The 15,478-nt window shown below is 30.4% G+C and overlaps 3 protein-coding genes and 2 long non-coding RNA genes across 7 annotated transcripts; 1 reads left to right on the forward strand and 4 right to left on the reverse strand.

Moving 5' to 3' along the window:
* The first annotated feature begins 39 nt into the window (after positions 1-39).
* On the forward strand, positions 40-4,712 carry LOC123258658 (glycoprotein endo-alpha-1,2-mannosidase). 3 transcript variants are annotated; one of them, XM_044718801.1, is made up of 6 exons: positions 40-445; positions 594-903; positions 1,390-2,024; positions 2,101-2,363; positions 3,658-3,976; positions 4,096-4,712. In XM_044718801.1, the coding sequence occupies exons 3-6, from the start codon at positions 1,419-1,421 to the stop codon at positions 4,366-4,368; spliced, it is 1,461 nt and encodes a 486-aa protein (XP_044574736.1). In that variant the 5' UTR covers positions 40-445; positions 594-903; positions 1,390-1,418; the 3' UTR covers positions 4,369-4,712. The 3 variants fall into 3 exon arrangements, with proteins under 3 accessions (XP_044574736.1, XP_044574737.1, XP_044574734.1); XM_044718802.1 differs by lacking the exon at positions 594-903; XM_044718799.1 differs by lacking the exon at positions 40-445 and having other exon boundaries at positions 768-989.
* Positions 4,713-5,060: 348 nt separating this feature from the next.
* On the reverse strand, positions 5,061-8,385 carry LOC123258780. Its single transcript, XM_044718993.1, has 7 exons — positions 7,725-8,385; positions 7,482-7,620; positions 7,089-7,235; positions 6,811-7,004; positions 6,323-6,570; positions 5,758-6,180; positions 5,061-5,684 (listed from the first exon to the last, which is right to left on the reverse strand). The coding sequence occupies exons 1-7, from the start codon at positions 8,337-8,339 to the stop codon at positions 5,351-5,353; spliced, it is 2,100 nt and encodes a 699-aa protein (XP_044574928.1). The 5' UTR covers positions 8,340-8,385; the 3' UTR covers positions 5,061-5,350.
* A 79-nt stretch (positions 8,386-8,464) lies between these two features.
* LOC123258783 lies at positions 8,465-15,384 on the reverse strand. The gene is made up of 3 exons (XR_006508142.1): positions 14,666-15,384; positions 14,291-14,381; positions 8,465-8,475 (listed from the first exon to the last, which is right to left on the reverse strand). It is a non-coding gene; the product is annotated as an uncharacterized LOC123258783 (long non-coding RNA).
* LOC123258779 lies at positions 9,397-12,688 on the reverse strand. Its single transcript, XM_044718991.1, has 7 exons — positions 11,703-12,688; positions 11,457-11,595; positions 11,240-11,383; positions 10,962-11,155; positions 10,515-10,762; positions 9,951-10,373; positions 9,397-9,876 (listed from the first exon to the last, which is right to left on the reverse strand). Exons 1-7 carry the CDS (start codon positions 12,312-12,314, stop codon positions 9,498-9,500), a joined length of 2,139 nt encoding a protein of 712 aa, XP_044574926.1. The 5' UTR covers positions 12,315-12,688; the 3' UTR covers positions 9,397-9,497.
* Positions 13,087-14,241, reverse strand: LOC123258782. The gene is made up of 3 exons (XR_006508141.1): positions 14,134-14,241; positions 13,433-13,855; positions 13,087-13,359 (listed from the first exon to the last, which is right to left on the reverse strand). It is a non-coding gene; the product is annotated as an uncharacterized LOC123258782 (long non-coding RNA).
* Positions 15,385-15,478: the final 94 nt, after the last annotated feature.

A 15,478-nucleotide genomic window follows, 5' to 3' on the forward strand; every position in this document is an offset into this window, starting at 1 on the left:
ACGTAATAATTAAAAAATATATATTTTTGTCTTTAATAACAGCACTTTAATTGTTAACCACTATTATTATACATTTGAACGAGTATTTAATAATATCTAATCCACACATTTATAGCTAAGTAAATTTACGTTCAGATACTTCAGATGACGTCGGTATGATAGTATGCCACTAACTAAAAACCCCTTTATTACATATATATTTTTTTTTCATACACACACACACAGTATCTGGTGCTTGGTGCTGTTAGGTTACCAGTACAACATGTAAATTCCTCTTTAACTTTTAAATAATTGTAATAATTAATATAATATCAGTCAGTAGATTATCACACACTGTTAACAAATGTCAGTTTTATTGTTTACTTATTTATTATTCAGTTTACGTACTAGCTTAATTTTAAACAGCATAATTAAATGCTGATAATTTACTTGATGCTGCGGTGAGGTATATAGTACTTTTTATTTAATATATATATAAATTTAATACAATCTATATATGCGTGGTGGCAAATGATCGAATGATCTGATCGTAATGCCTGCGTATAGTCGTATACGTATGCCGAATATCTATTATCTATAGTTAATGCACGCAGGATTTCCAACTGACAGCTGGAGGGGATGATGGAGTAATAGATAAGTGTGTGTGCAATGCAGTATAGTTTAATTCACACTAACACTTTTATACTAAACTGTACATGTATATTTATAAGTGTGTGTTTAAATTGAAAAGAGCGCCATCACCGAACGGCAGACAAAGGAGACAGTAGGAGATAGAAGTTAAGTGGGGGTAGGATTTACTTCCCTGTCTCTGTCTGTTTTTCAACATAACATATATCATTATTTATAAATATATGTGGTATGCGGTTGCTAAGATAATTAAATGACTGATAACAGTTGGATTGGGTAATTGTCAACAACTAAGTTTAGATCATTTTTTAAATTAATAACAATGACTATTTTATTTAAATTTTTCAATTGTTGACTTTTAGGTATTTTATTTTTTAAATTATTATTGTGATTTTGACAGCTGTCAATTTTTTTAATTTTTACAATACTAAAAGTGTTTCTAAAAATTTTCTGATAATTTATAATAATAAAGTTAGCCGACATTTTTTATTTTTTATCTTGCTTAATTTATTAATTTATGACTAAAAAATATTTTTAAAAAATTGCACTTATAGTTTTTAAAGATTTAAAATTTTTTTATAATAATTCTTTGATAAAAAAAAAATCATATAAATTTTTAGATGTCAGATAACTTTATTTTCTTTAATTTTTGCATGTGAAATTTAAAAAAATTTTTTTCATTACAATTTAATTGTTATAAAATTCTAAGAATTTTTTAAGGTCTGTTAACTTGAGTGTTATAAATTTGTTTATTTATTTTAGTTAGTGAGTTTAAAAAGTGAGGACTAAAAATGATGCTGGGATCGGTGATAAGTTCAGTGTCACTTCGGCGATGCTTTTATTTATCTTTGATGGTCTTTGTGTTATCGACACTGATGGCAATGGTTATAATAGTTAAATTAACACCGTTAGAATCCTCAAAATGTCATTCGTCGAATACTGGAACGACTGCGAGGGTAGAATGGAGCAGTGCTATGCCCTTTGGATCGATATCACATAATCGGCATTTAGATAATTCCTCACTATTTATTAATAACTTGCAGTCATTAATTTTAAATAATAGTGACAGCCAAAATGAAGATCAGGATATTAAAAATACCGAGACGAGGAATAAAATTACGGGGTTGTCATGGAAAATGAGAAGCAAGATATTGCCCTTGCTGATGATCAATGACACCAAACAGATTGATATTAATTATAATATTCACATATTTTACTACCCCTGGTACCGCTCGCTGGAGTACGATGGGGTGTGGAAGCATTGGAACCACGATTATCTTCCCAACTGGAAGAAAAATGACAAGAGAGTCTTTCCGGAGGGTAGACACCGTCCGCCAGCTGATATCGGCGCCAGTTATTATCCCAGTATCGGTTGCTACAGCTCCAATGATCCTCAGGTATTTATTGTCTTAAATTAATAAACCATTTATTAAATTTCAATTTGATGATATTTATCTGTTTTTTATTTATTAGGTGATAGACCTACATATGAGACAATTGAGGGAAACAGGCGTTGGAGTACTTGTTGTCTCTTGGACACCGCCAAACACACCCGACAACACAGACTCTGTGATGGCTGATTTATTGGACGCTGCTCATCGATATAATCTAAAAATAGCTCCGCATATTGAGCCTTATCCTGGCCGAAATCCTATAAATTTAATCCAACATATCAAGTACTTGTTCGGGCACTATGCTTCACATCCGGCACTTCACCGGGCCAAGAGAAACAATGAGTAATTTATTTATTTATTTAATAATAGCAACCTTGCAGTCACTATTTGACTTCCGTGACTTGAGAAGTATAAATAAATAAAATTTAGATTTATTAAATAATGACTTTTGTTAAATTGCACTGTATTTTTTTAAATATTGACTGTTTTAAAGATATAAGCTCATCCTGATGTTACATTCATCAAGAGCTTTCATTTGAGTACCCACATGCATTTTTATATATTTTTCATATATACATATATATAATATATATAAATATATGAAAAATATATCAAAATGCATGGGGGTACTCAAATGAAAAGTCTTGATGAGTGTAACATCAAGATGAGTTTAGATCTTTAAAAATATCATTAATTGACAAGATACAATGTCATTTCTTAGTTATTAACAATTTTTAAGATATAAGCTCATCCCGATGTTACATTTATCAAGACCTTTCATTTGAGTACACACATGGCATTTTTTATATATTTTATATATATATGGTATTTGTGAAATATATAAATATATAAAATATATGAAAAATGCCATGTGGGTACTCAAATGAAAGGTTTCGATGAGTAGAATGTCGGGGTGAGCTTAGATCTTTAAAAATATCATTAGTTGACAAGATACAATGTCATTTCTTAGTTATTAACAATTTTTAAGATATAAGCTCATCCCGATGTTACATTTATCAAGACCTTTCATTTGAGTACACACATGGCATTTTTTATATATTTTATATATATATGGTATTTGTGAAATATATAAATATATAAAATATATGAAAAATTGATGTGGGTACTCAAATGAAAGGTTTCGATGAGTAGAATGTCGGGGTGAGCTTATATCTTTAAAAATATCATTAGTTGACAAGATACAATGTCATTTCTTAGTTATTGACATTTTTTACGATATAAGCTCATCTCGATGTTACACTCATCAAGACTTTTCATTTGAGTACCCACATCAATTTTTCATATATTTTATATATTTATATTTGTCACGAATACCATATATATAAAATATATCAAAAATGCCATTATATATATATATATATAAAATATGTGAAAAATTCCATGTGGGTACTCAAATGAAAGCTCTTGATGAGCGTAACATCGGGATAAGCTTATATCTTTAAAAATGTCAATAGTTCACAAGATACAAGTTCATTTCTTAATTATGTATCTAGAAATAGACCATTTTTTAATACAGCCTAAATACTTATCTTTTAATTCTCTTAATAATATATATATATTACAGAACTAAAACTAAACATCTTAGGTTTTATTAAATTAACAATTGTCATTGCAGCGGACCTCTGCTTCCGGTGATTTACATCTACGATTCTTACTTGTTCCCATCGAGCGCCTGGTGGGAACTTTTGTCCGAAAGGGGGAATTTGACGTTAAGAGGAACAGAGATTGATGCAGTCTACATCGGACTTTTGGTAGACTCTCAGCACCGCAGTCACATTAAAAAGTCACACTTTGACGGATTCTACACTTACTTTGCCGTCAATGGGTTCAGCTATGGAAGTACTTGGAAGAATTGGAAAGACTTGAATAAATTCGCTGCGCAAAATGGCTTGATGTTCATTCCTAGCTTAGGCCCTGGCTATATCGATACTCAAGTAATTTTTTCATTCAATACTTGGTTGGAAAAATTTTATTTATTTATTTATTTATTCATTTTTATTTATTTATTTATTAATCTATTTATTTATTTATATATTGAATGGTTCTTTCATAGGTCAGAGCATGGAATGCTGAAAATATTAGACACCGACGTCACGGACAATACTACGAAGTCGCTTGGAAGAACGGAATCAACAGCGGTGCTAAAGTTATCTCGATAACTTCTTTCAATGAATGGCACGAAGGTACTCAAATAGAACCCGCGAAACCCGTCAGTAATAAAGATTTTACGTACCTCGACTATGAACCAGAGGGACCTAACTTTTATCTGAATCTTACCAAGTGGTGGATTCAACAATTTTCTTACAAATCCATTAATATTAATTAATTATTTATTTATAGTAGAGATCTGAGAGTTTAATATTAATTCATCATTTAAGATCTCTATTTATAACTTCTATATATTAGCTACATCTTTAAGAAGGTATCGATTGCTTACATTCATTTAAAATTTATATAATTTTTACATTCATTAATTATAAGTATGACTAGTAATATCCCAGTGATAAATTTAGTTTTAAATAAAAAGACCGTAGAGTTTTTTTAAATTAAAAAGAATAAAAAGATAGACTGTAAATTTAAGGCAGAAGTAAATTGGTGATATATCATTTGCGTTAGGATCATTGACTAATGTATTCCAATTAATTTTATACTTAATCAAATATATAAGTACGTAACAGGTATAACTATATAAATAATATATTATATATATATCTTGTGTGTATGTTGATTGTACATAATGTCTTGAAAATGTCTATGATAATTATCTATTTATTTTTTTTTATTTGTGATATAAAATATTTGTAAGAAGTTTTTATTTTGTACTGATTAAACTTTATTGTAAATGATTTTATTTTTAATTGATGTATTTGAATGCAGCAAAGTACGCACAATAAAATAATAATAAATATTAGTGATATAAATAATGATAAATTATCGCGACTTTTTATTTTCTGAATTCTTTCACTATCAAAAGTAAAAATTTATAAAAATACAACCTGTGAAACCTGGTTAAAAGAGAGTTCAAGGGACCGTGATTTTTTTTCTCTTATAGAGGTTTCTCAGTAATCGAGTTTCTAGCTTATAGAGGTACAGAAGAAGTCTGTCTCACTTACAGAGGTTATTCTATAATATGCAAAATATTTTACAATCAAACATAGTCCTATCAACAACTGCTAAGTATTTAAAAAAACAATTCTAAGCGAAAAATAGAGAAAGAGTTTCGCATTGCCAGTGTTAAATTGTCGCTTATAGAGGTACAGGCAAGAGAAGCTCTCAGTTATAGAGGTCGGCGTGAAAACGACTGTATATTAATCCACGATGACGTTGAAATAAGGTGACATATCAAAATCGAAAATTTTGAAGGCAAGGTGTCCACCAAAGCCAGGAGGAGCGCGATGAACAAGACCGACTCCACCCAAAAGACTTCTACGCATTGTAGTTCCACGACCATCAAAGAATGGCACAGTCGACTGTCCAGCATCTTTCTTCAAATCAGATGCTCGGAATTTAACAAATTTATTTGACGTTATAGTCGAATGAATTTTTAATTCCCCGTCCTGAGGATATATTTGGCGTTCAAATGTAAACATACTTTGATCCGTATACCTAGAATTATCTGGATTTTCTAAGATCAATTCATCTCTGAAAGAAGATTAAAATTAAAATTAAAGTCATAAAGCTGACCAATTTGAGAAAAGGTAAAAAAATATATTACTTGAGAACTTGTTCTTGAGGAGATATCCATGATGATTGATCGAGATTAATTAATTTTCCTCTCGGAAAATCAAGAGATGTTACTCGAACTTGTAATTCAATTGGACCTTGTTTTCGTTTGGGAAACTCGAGAGAATCTCCGGCGAATCGCCATCGGACTCCTGTGATGACATGCTTCTTTGGTGCCATCACATTGTTCAAGTTCATTTTATGTGGACGAGCATAATCAACTCCCAACTCAAGTGGAATTTGGGACTCATTATTTTTTAAGACGTAGTATTTTTCAGTTGTTTCATTGTAAGTAAATTCTTCCAATGGCTTCCACATATCATATCCAACATGACCGTGAGGTAGAACTTCACTTTCTGCGATTTGAATGTGAATCATGCCATCTTTCTTCACAAACTTAAGACCCGCAACGAACCTACAAAATGTATCTTCTATTATCTTGCTCATTTTTTAAAATATTTATAAATGACACTAAAATTAGTCGACAACTGTCAATTCTTAAAAACTTTTTAACAAATTAACTTCAGTGGCATTATCTATAATTGTTATATACTCACTTGTTGCTTTCGATATCCGAAACTTGTTCTCTAAAACTGACAGCAGTAATTACATGTGGCGAGCGTGACGGCTTGATTGCACAAGTACAAATACAGTAGTCACAGAATCTCATTGTACCCCAGTTGTATGAACTAGATACATCTAAGGGTTGTTCACGGTTATAGAAATGCCGATCGGGGTCGCCATACTGCTTTTTGTCTCTACCATCAATACCGGTAAAATATCCATAACGTCTGCTGCTATTTGTCTGCTGAAGAATATCAAATTAATGAAGATATTAATGATTCTGAAGTTATCTGACATCTGTCAATTTTTTCCATTTTTATTTGAAAAAATTCAACATCTAGAAATTAAAAAAAAATTAAAAGTGCAAACTTTTAAATAATACATTTTTTAAAATTGATTTTTTATAAAAACCAAAAAAATTGTCAGATGTCAGCTCACTTCAGTATTATAGATATTATCTTTTAAAAATTTTAATACTTACCAATTCAGTGATCTTATAACCGGGCGTACTATATTGACAGTCCAGAAATTCATAACACTCTGTCTTATTTATAGTATCTTTTATTAAGTTCAAGTTACAGTTATGGCTGCAAGAGTGTGTGGTGCTCAAGTCCTTCTCTGCAATTATTACCGTCTGCACCATTTTCTCTAATTCAAGGTTTGTTTCTTCTGTCACTGGATCAAAAATAAAAATTTTTAAATATTTTTCCAAGTTACTTTCCTTTTAGTGATAGAAATATTTTTTGTGTGAAATATTACTGAGATTTTCAAAATATGACGGATCACACGGATACATATAATATGTCGTGTTGTTCAAAATTTCCCTGGTTAACTCCATTATTGTCTTCAATGAATCGGATAAGTTTTCCTCCATCAGTTTGAGTTCCTCCTGATAGGATTGTCTATCTAGTAATAAAATAAAGTTTAAAATAATTAATCATATAATAAAATTATGAAAATTAATCCCCGCCTTTATTAATCCCGCCAAAATTTCTCAGCAAAAATTTCTCACAATTATTTACAATTATTTCTAAAAAAAACATTAACATGGCCTTTTTATCATGGTTTTAAGGTGAAAAAAATATTGTACAAGAAATTATTGCGGACAAGAGACGGTCACCGATGAAAATATATATTAGTGCAAACTGGTACCACAAACTATCACTCCCATCGAGGCAAAATATTTTACACTAAACTCGAGGAAAGAATTAAATACAACTTGTCTGTATACATTGTACAGTCCTTGATGGAATGAAGAAACTCGTCTACAGTGATCGTATCTGTTGTTTTCCTGGAAAAAAAATAGATTAATTAAATAACGGTATGAATATATCATGGTATTTATAAACTTTTCATTGATTTTTTATTTTTCTTTAATTAAATTTTGAAACTTACTGTTATTTCTTCACGAGACAAGTGCAATAATAAATCATAAAAGACTTTTCGAATATTATCAAAGTCATTTAAATTAACATACGATATATTTAATTCGCTTTCCAAACTACGGTGATTTACGGAATACCAATTTAATGCCCAAGCATGCATACAGTAATCAACTTTCTTGTTACTTCTGTAAGAAGTTAAAGAAAGTGAGGATAATAATTGGCTTACGTCATACGCAATTGCCTTGGGTATAGTTTTTAGTTGACCATTTTTATAGAAAATATCAATAAGATTCTTATAAGCTTCCACATTAGGCTTTAATTCTTTTACTACTGCATAATCCCACCAATAAAGATCAGAAAGATAATCGCTCGATTTCATTTCTTTTAATTTCTTAACCAATGTTGTCATTTTCAAATAAAAAACTCCAGCTGTTTTGTTTTTTTCATCCAAAGTTAAATTTTTAAACACTGAAAAATCACTGCGGGATACACCATAGTTTTCATCGATAAATTTTTTAATAGAATTTATATCAGTAATTTCAAATAAAACTTGTTGAGAATCTGATATGACGGCATTTTGGAGATAAAAAATAGTTAAAAGGGTAAAAATTCCCTTTGATGTCATTCTTGATATTTTTATTGTTCTTATTATTTATTTTTACTTCTTACAGAAGTTTTAAATTATTCAGAAAAACAATTTTTTTAAAAAACAAAACTTAACTTTACTTTCAACGCAGTTATACAGTGTTTAGATTTTTTTTCTACGTGGTACAAGTTATACTGATCAAAAACTTAGTCATAGGAATTAAGTCTCTGTTGTGATAGTAGTCATCACTAAAATTAAATTCCAAGGGCACTGATAACAGAATTTTAGGCCGTGGATACGATAATAATAATTACAAAATTTAATTTGATTTTTTGGGATGCTTCAATATTTATTTATTTATTTTGAAATTAATAATAACAATTATTTAAGGAAGTTCGAGAGCGAATCTAATGTAAAAAATAATTTCCAACTTTGAGCTTTGAAATTAAGTATACGTATAAATAAATACGTCATTTATTTAATCCCAAAATTTAAAGAAGATTCACTGTTTAGTTACTTAGATATTAAATTTTAAAAATCACATATTTTATCTCCTTATACACGGGCTCTTATGGCGGACAGACTTTTGTCGAGACTTAAATTATTTTTTTCAATATCAACCTCCCAACTTTAACGTATAAAAAACTATACACAAGAAATTTGGATTATTGCAAAATATAAAAACAATTTAATAATAATACATTACCGATATAATTTTTGAGATATTTAAAGTCAAATTTTATGTTTGTAACTGGTTTATCAACAGCCATTTATTCAAATAAAAATTTCACAACATCGCGTCAACAGATGAGAAAAAAGAAAAGGATAAAAATATAGTTACAGAGAGAAAAATGTTTAACTCACACACTCATCCATATCTCAATTATGGGTATAATCAAACGTGCTATTGCCAAATCTGTTTATTTATTCCGGCAAATAATAAATACCAAAGTCATTTTATTACTTTACTTTATTAAATAAGTAAAAATCATAAATTAATAAATTATTTAAGTTATTTTAAATTAAAATAAAGAATTTCGACTAATATTGGGAAAACTAAAATTAAAAAAAAATTTTAACATTATTTTGACTCATTAGTTACGCTCGAACTTCCTTAATCGTTATAAAATTTTTTTTTATATTTTTCTTACCATTCAACGTTAGTTTCCAACCCTTGTTTTTCATCGATAACTCTATTTAGACGCGTGCTTGTAAGAGTGAATCCAATAATGTTTGAGAAGTATCGTCGTTGATAATGAAATAAGGCGACATATCAAAATCGAAAATTTTGAAGGCAATATGTCCACCAGAATCAGGAAGACCGCGATGAACAAGACCGACTCCACCCAAAAAACTTTTATACATTATAGTTTCACGTCCATCAAAGAATGGCACAGTTGACTGTCCAGCATCTTTTATCAAATCAGATGCTCGGAATTTAACAAATTTATTTGACGTTACAGTCGAATGAATTTTTAATTGCCCGTACTGAGGATCTTCTTGGTTTCCGAAAATCCAGCCAGTATTTTCACTCACATAATTAGGATTATCTGGATTTTCTAATATCAATTCATCTCTGAAAGAAGATTAAAATTAAAATTCAAGTCATGAAGCTGACCAATTTGAGAAAAGGTAAGAAAAATATATTACTTGAGAACTTGTTCTTTAGGAGTTATCCATGATGATTGATCGAGATTAATTAATTTTCCTCTCGAAAAATCGAGAGATGTTACTCGAACTTGTAATTCAATTGGACCTTGCTTTCGTTTGGGAAATTCAAGAGAATCTCCGGCGAATCGCCAGCGGACTCCTGTGATGGCATGCTTCTTTGGTGCCATCACATTGTTCAAGTTCATTTCATGTGGACGAGCATAATCAACTCCAAACTCAAGTGGAATTTGGGACTCATTATTTTTCAAGACATAGAATTTTTTAGTACTTTCATTGTAAGTAAATTCTTCCAATGGCTTCCACACTTCATATCCAAGTTGACCGTGAGGTAGAACTTCACCCTCTAAGATTTGAATATGAATCATGCCATCTTTCTTCACAAACTTAGCACCCGAAATAGCCCTAAAATATGTTTCTTTTATTATCTTGCTCATTTTTTAAATATTTATAAATGATACTAAAGTCATCCGACAAGTGTTAATTTTTAAAAACTTTTTAACTAATTAATTTCAGTACCATTATTTATAATTGTAATATACTGACATGTTGTTTTCGATATCCGAAACTTGATCTCTCAAACTGATAGCAGTAATTACATGTGGCGAGCGCGACGGCTTGATAGCACAAGTACAAATACAGTAGTCACAGTATCTCATTGAACCCCAGTCGTATGAACTAGATACATCTGAAGAATATTCAAGGTTCTCGAAAAACCGATCGGGGTCACCATACTGCTTTTTGTCTTCACCATCAATACCGGTAAAATATCCATAACGTCTGCTGCTATTTGTCTGTTGAAGAATATCAAATCAATAAAGATATTAATGATTCTGAAGTTAACTGACACTAAATTTCTATAAAAAAATTTGAATTTAAAAAATTCCACGTATATTTTTTTTTAATTGATTTTTTATAAAAACCAAAAAGTTTTTCAGATGTCAGCTGATTTCAGTATTATAAAAATTATCTCTTAAAAATTTTAATACTTACCAATTCAGTGATCTGGTAACCGGGCGTACTATATCGACAGTCCAGAAATTCATCACACTCTTTCTTGTTTAAAGTATCTTTTATTAAGTTCGTGTTACAGTTATGGCTGCAGGAGTGCGTGGTGCTCAAATCCTCTTCTGCAATTATTACCGTCTGCACCATTTTCTCTAACTCAAGGTTTGTTTCTTCATCCACTGAATCAAAAATTAAAATTCTTAAATATCTTATCAAGTAACTTGCCTTTTAGTGATAGAAATATTTTTTATGTAAATTATTACTGTTTTCATGGTATGTCGGATCACACGGAAACATATAATATGTCATGTTGTACAAAACTTCTTTGGTTGACTCCATTATTGTCTTCAATGAATTAAATAAGTTTTCTTCCATCTCTTTGAGGATCCACATATCAACTTGTGAATCTAGTAATTAAATGAAGTTGAAAATAATTAATGATATAATAAAATAATGAAAATATTAAGTGCAAACTGGTACCACAAATTGCCTCTCCCATAGAGGCGAAATATCTCACACTAAACTCTTGAAAGCTTTCAACTACAACTTGTCTGTATAAATTGTACAGTCTTTGATGGAATGAAGAAAATCGTTTACAGTAATCGTATCTGTTGTTTTCCTGCAAATTAAAATAGATTAATTACATAACAGCGTAAATATTTTATGCTGTATTTATAAGCTTTCAATTGATTGTTTTATTTTTCTTTAATTAAATTTTTAACTTACTGTCTTTTCTTCACGAGACAAGTGTAATAATAAATCATAAAAGACTTCGCGAATATTGCCAAATTGACCCATATGAATGTACGATTCACGTAACTCGGATTCGAAATTAGGATGATTTATGGAATACCAATTTAATGCCCACGCATGCATACAGTAATTTGCGTTCCGGGTATTTGGAGCAAAAGTTAAAGAAAGTGAGGATAATCTTCTTACGTCGTACTCAATTGCCTTGCGTACATTGTTTAGTTGACCATTTAAGTAGAACATATCAATAGGGTTCTTGACACTTACTACATTAGCTTTCAACTCTTTTACTACTACATTATCCCACCAATAAAGAGCAGAGCCTTCATCGCTCGATTTCATTTTTGATAATTTTTCAATCAATGTTGTCATTTTCAGGTAAAAGTCTCCAGCTGTTTTGTTTTTTTCATCCCAAGTCAAATTTTCAAACACTGAAAAATTACTGCGGGATGCATTATAGTTTTCATCGATAAATTTTTTAATGGAATTTATATCAGTAGTTTCAAATAAGACTTGTTGAGAATCTGATATGACGGCATTTTGGAGATAAAAAATAGTTAAAAGGGTAAAAATTCCCTTTAATATCATTTTTGATATTTTTATTGGTCTTATTATTTAATTCTACTTCCTACAGAAGTTTTGAATTATTCAGAAAGACAATTGTTTTAGAAAACAATACTTAACTTTAAATTCAACCCAATTATACTGTTTTTAGATTTTTTGTCTACGTGGCACAAGTTATACTGATCAAAAATGATGTAAGTTCGACGCAGTTATACTGTTCTTAGATTTTTTGTCTACGTGGCATAAGTTATAGCAAATAGATCTTTGTTGTAGCATAGATGTGGATAGTTGTCAACATTAAAAATAATTTGGAAGGTCACTGACTACAAAATTTTAGGCTGTGGATGCGACAGCAATAGTAACAAAGTTTAATTGGATTTATTAGTATGTTTTATTACTTTTTTTATTTTCTTGAGTTATTTATTTTTTAATTAAATAATACGAAATTTTGTGTACAAAAAAAAATACGAAAGTAATTTACGGTTACAAAATTTAATACAATTTTTTGGTATGTTTTATTATTTATTTATTTTCAAATAAATAATACAAAATTTTACGCACAAAAGTAATTTATTCTATTAATCGGTCAAAAATTATAAAATAATAATAATTTAAACTTTCTGAAATTTTCTTGGGTATTTTTCTGATCATTCAGCATCAGTTTCCGAAAGTTGGTTTTCATTAATAACTCTATTTAGACTTGTTTGAAAATTAATTCAATAATGTTTTAGAAGTATCGTCGATGATATTGAAATAAGACGACATATCAAAATCGAAAATTTTTAAGGCAATATGTCCACCAGAACCGAGAAGACCGCGATGAACAAGACCGACTCCACCCAAAAGACTTTTATACATTACAGTTTCATAACCATCGAAAAATGGCACAGTTGACTGTCCAGCATCTTTCTTCAAATCAGATGCTCGGAATTTAACAAATTTATTTGACGTTATAGTCGTATGAATTTTTAATTGTCCGTACTGAGGATCTTTTCGATCTCCAAATATCCATCCAGTGCTGTGACTCGCATATCCCGGATTATCTGGATTTTCTAATATCAATTCATCTCTGAAAGAAGATTAAAATTAAAATTCAAGTCATGAAGCTGACCAATTTGAGAAAAGTTAAAAAAATATATTACTTGAGAACTTGTTCTTTAGGAGTAATTCATGATGATTGACCGAGATTAATTAATTTTCCTCTCGGGAAATCAAGAGATGTTACTCGAACTTGTAATTCAATTGGACCTTGCTTTCGGTTGGGAAATTCGAGAGAATCTCCGGCGAATCGCCATCGGACTCCTATGATGACATGCTTTTCTGGTGCCATCACATCGTTTAAGTTCATTGTATCCGGACGAGCATAATCAACTCCGAACTCAAGTGGAATTTGGGACTCATTATTTTTTAAGACGTAGAATGTTTTAGTTGTTTCATTGTAAGTAAATTCTTCCAATGGCTTCCACACATCATATCCAAGTTGACCGTGAGGTAGAACTTCACGTTCTGCGATTTGAATGTGAATCATTCCATCTTTCTTCACAAACTTAAGACCCGCAACGACCCTACAATATGTTTCTTCTATTATCTTTCTTATTTTTTAAAATGTTTATAAATGATACTGAAATGATCCGACAACTGTCAATTATTAAAAACTTTTTAACAAATCAATTACAATAAAAAAAATTAGTTCTAAAAATTACCACTAATAATTTTTTTTAATTTTTACATATAGAATTTTTTAAAAACTTATTTTATAAAAATTTTATTGTTATAAAATTCAAAAGTAGTTTCTAATGTCGATTAACTTCAGTGTCATTATTTATAATTATAATATACTTACTTGTTGTTTTCGATATCCGAAACTTGGTCTCTAAAGCTGACAGCAGTAATTACATGTGGTGAGCGTGACGGCTTGATTGCACAAGTACAAATACAGTAGTGACAGAATCTCATTGTACCCCAGTTGTATGAACTAGATACATCTAAGGGTTGTTCACGGTTATGGAAATGCCGATCGGGGTCGCCATACTGCTTTTTGTCTTCACCATCATAACCGGTGAAATATCCATAACGTCTGCTGCTATTTTTCTGTTGAAAAATATCAAATTAATCAAGATATTAATAATTCTAATTTTAACTGACATCTGTTAATTTTTTCGATTTTTAATTTAAAAAATTGCACATCTAGAAATTAAGAAAAAATTACAAGTGCAAACTCTTTAATAATACATTTTTTTTAAATTGATTTTTTATAAAAACCAAAAAAAATGACAGATGTAAGCTAACTTTAGTATTATTTATTTATTTATTTATTAATCAACATACGCCTATCGGCAATATACATAAAAAAAGATTATTTAAAATTAACTAACATAAATTAAAGAAAATTAAATTATGATTTAAGTTGAAGCAGAGAACGAGAAAAAGAAAATTTTGTGTAGTTTATGTGTACATAAGTAACTGTTTTTTAATGTTTGACATAAAAGCACTGAAGGTACCACCGTAGAATTCCACTTCGCCATTTAATTTATTCACCAGGTTTGCTATTCTGTCATGAGGTCCATTCACCACATAGTTTTTTGAAGACTTAGTAGTTTTCAGTAACCTTTTGCGCCTCAACATTATGTTGGCAGGCGCAAATTCGAAGCTGCTGCAGATGTCCGGGGCGTCAATGATTCCATTGACCACCTTGTAAAAAAAAGCCATGTCGGCGACCTGACGACGATTAGTCAAATTGTTTAATTTGAAGTGCTTGCGAAGATCATCTAAAGTGGAGGCATTAGCTCGCGACCAGCATGTATTTGAGAGATATTTACATAGCTTGTCTTGAATTCTCTCAAGCTGCTTGGTTAAGATATCAGTGTAAGGTGACCAGATGACCGAACAGTATTCCAAAATCGGCAGAACTAGAGTAAGGTATAGGTTAACCGTAGTATGCGGGTAGTTGAAGTCTCTACATGTTCTTGTGACAAGGCCTAGGATTTTGAGGGCTTGGAGTGTGATTTTGTCTACATGTTTGGTGAACATAAGCTTGTTGTCAATTAAGACACCAAGGTCTTTGATGCAGTCTACATGTTCGATCTCGACGCCATTCAGGGAGATAGCTGGTGGGCACCTGGGTATGAGGCATCGTGTGAGAGGCTAGTCACTGCACATTTTTGACATTCAAGTCAAGTTTGTTGTTT

The sequence above is a fragment of the Cotesia glomerata genome, linkage group LG2, assembly GCF_020080835.1.
Source record: "Cotesia glomerata isolate CgM1 linkage group LG2, MPM_Cglom_v2.3, whole genome shotgun sequence".
NCBI classification, from domain to species: domain Eukaryota; kingdom Metazoa; phylum Arthropoda; class Insecta; order Hymenoptera; family Braconidae; genus Cotesia; species Cotesia glomerata.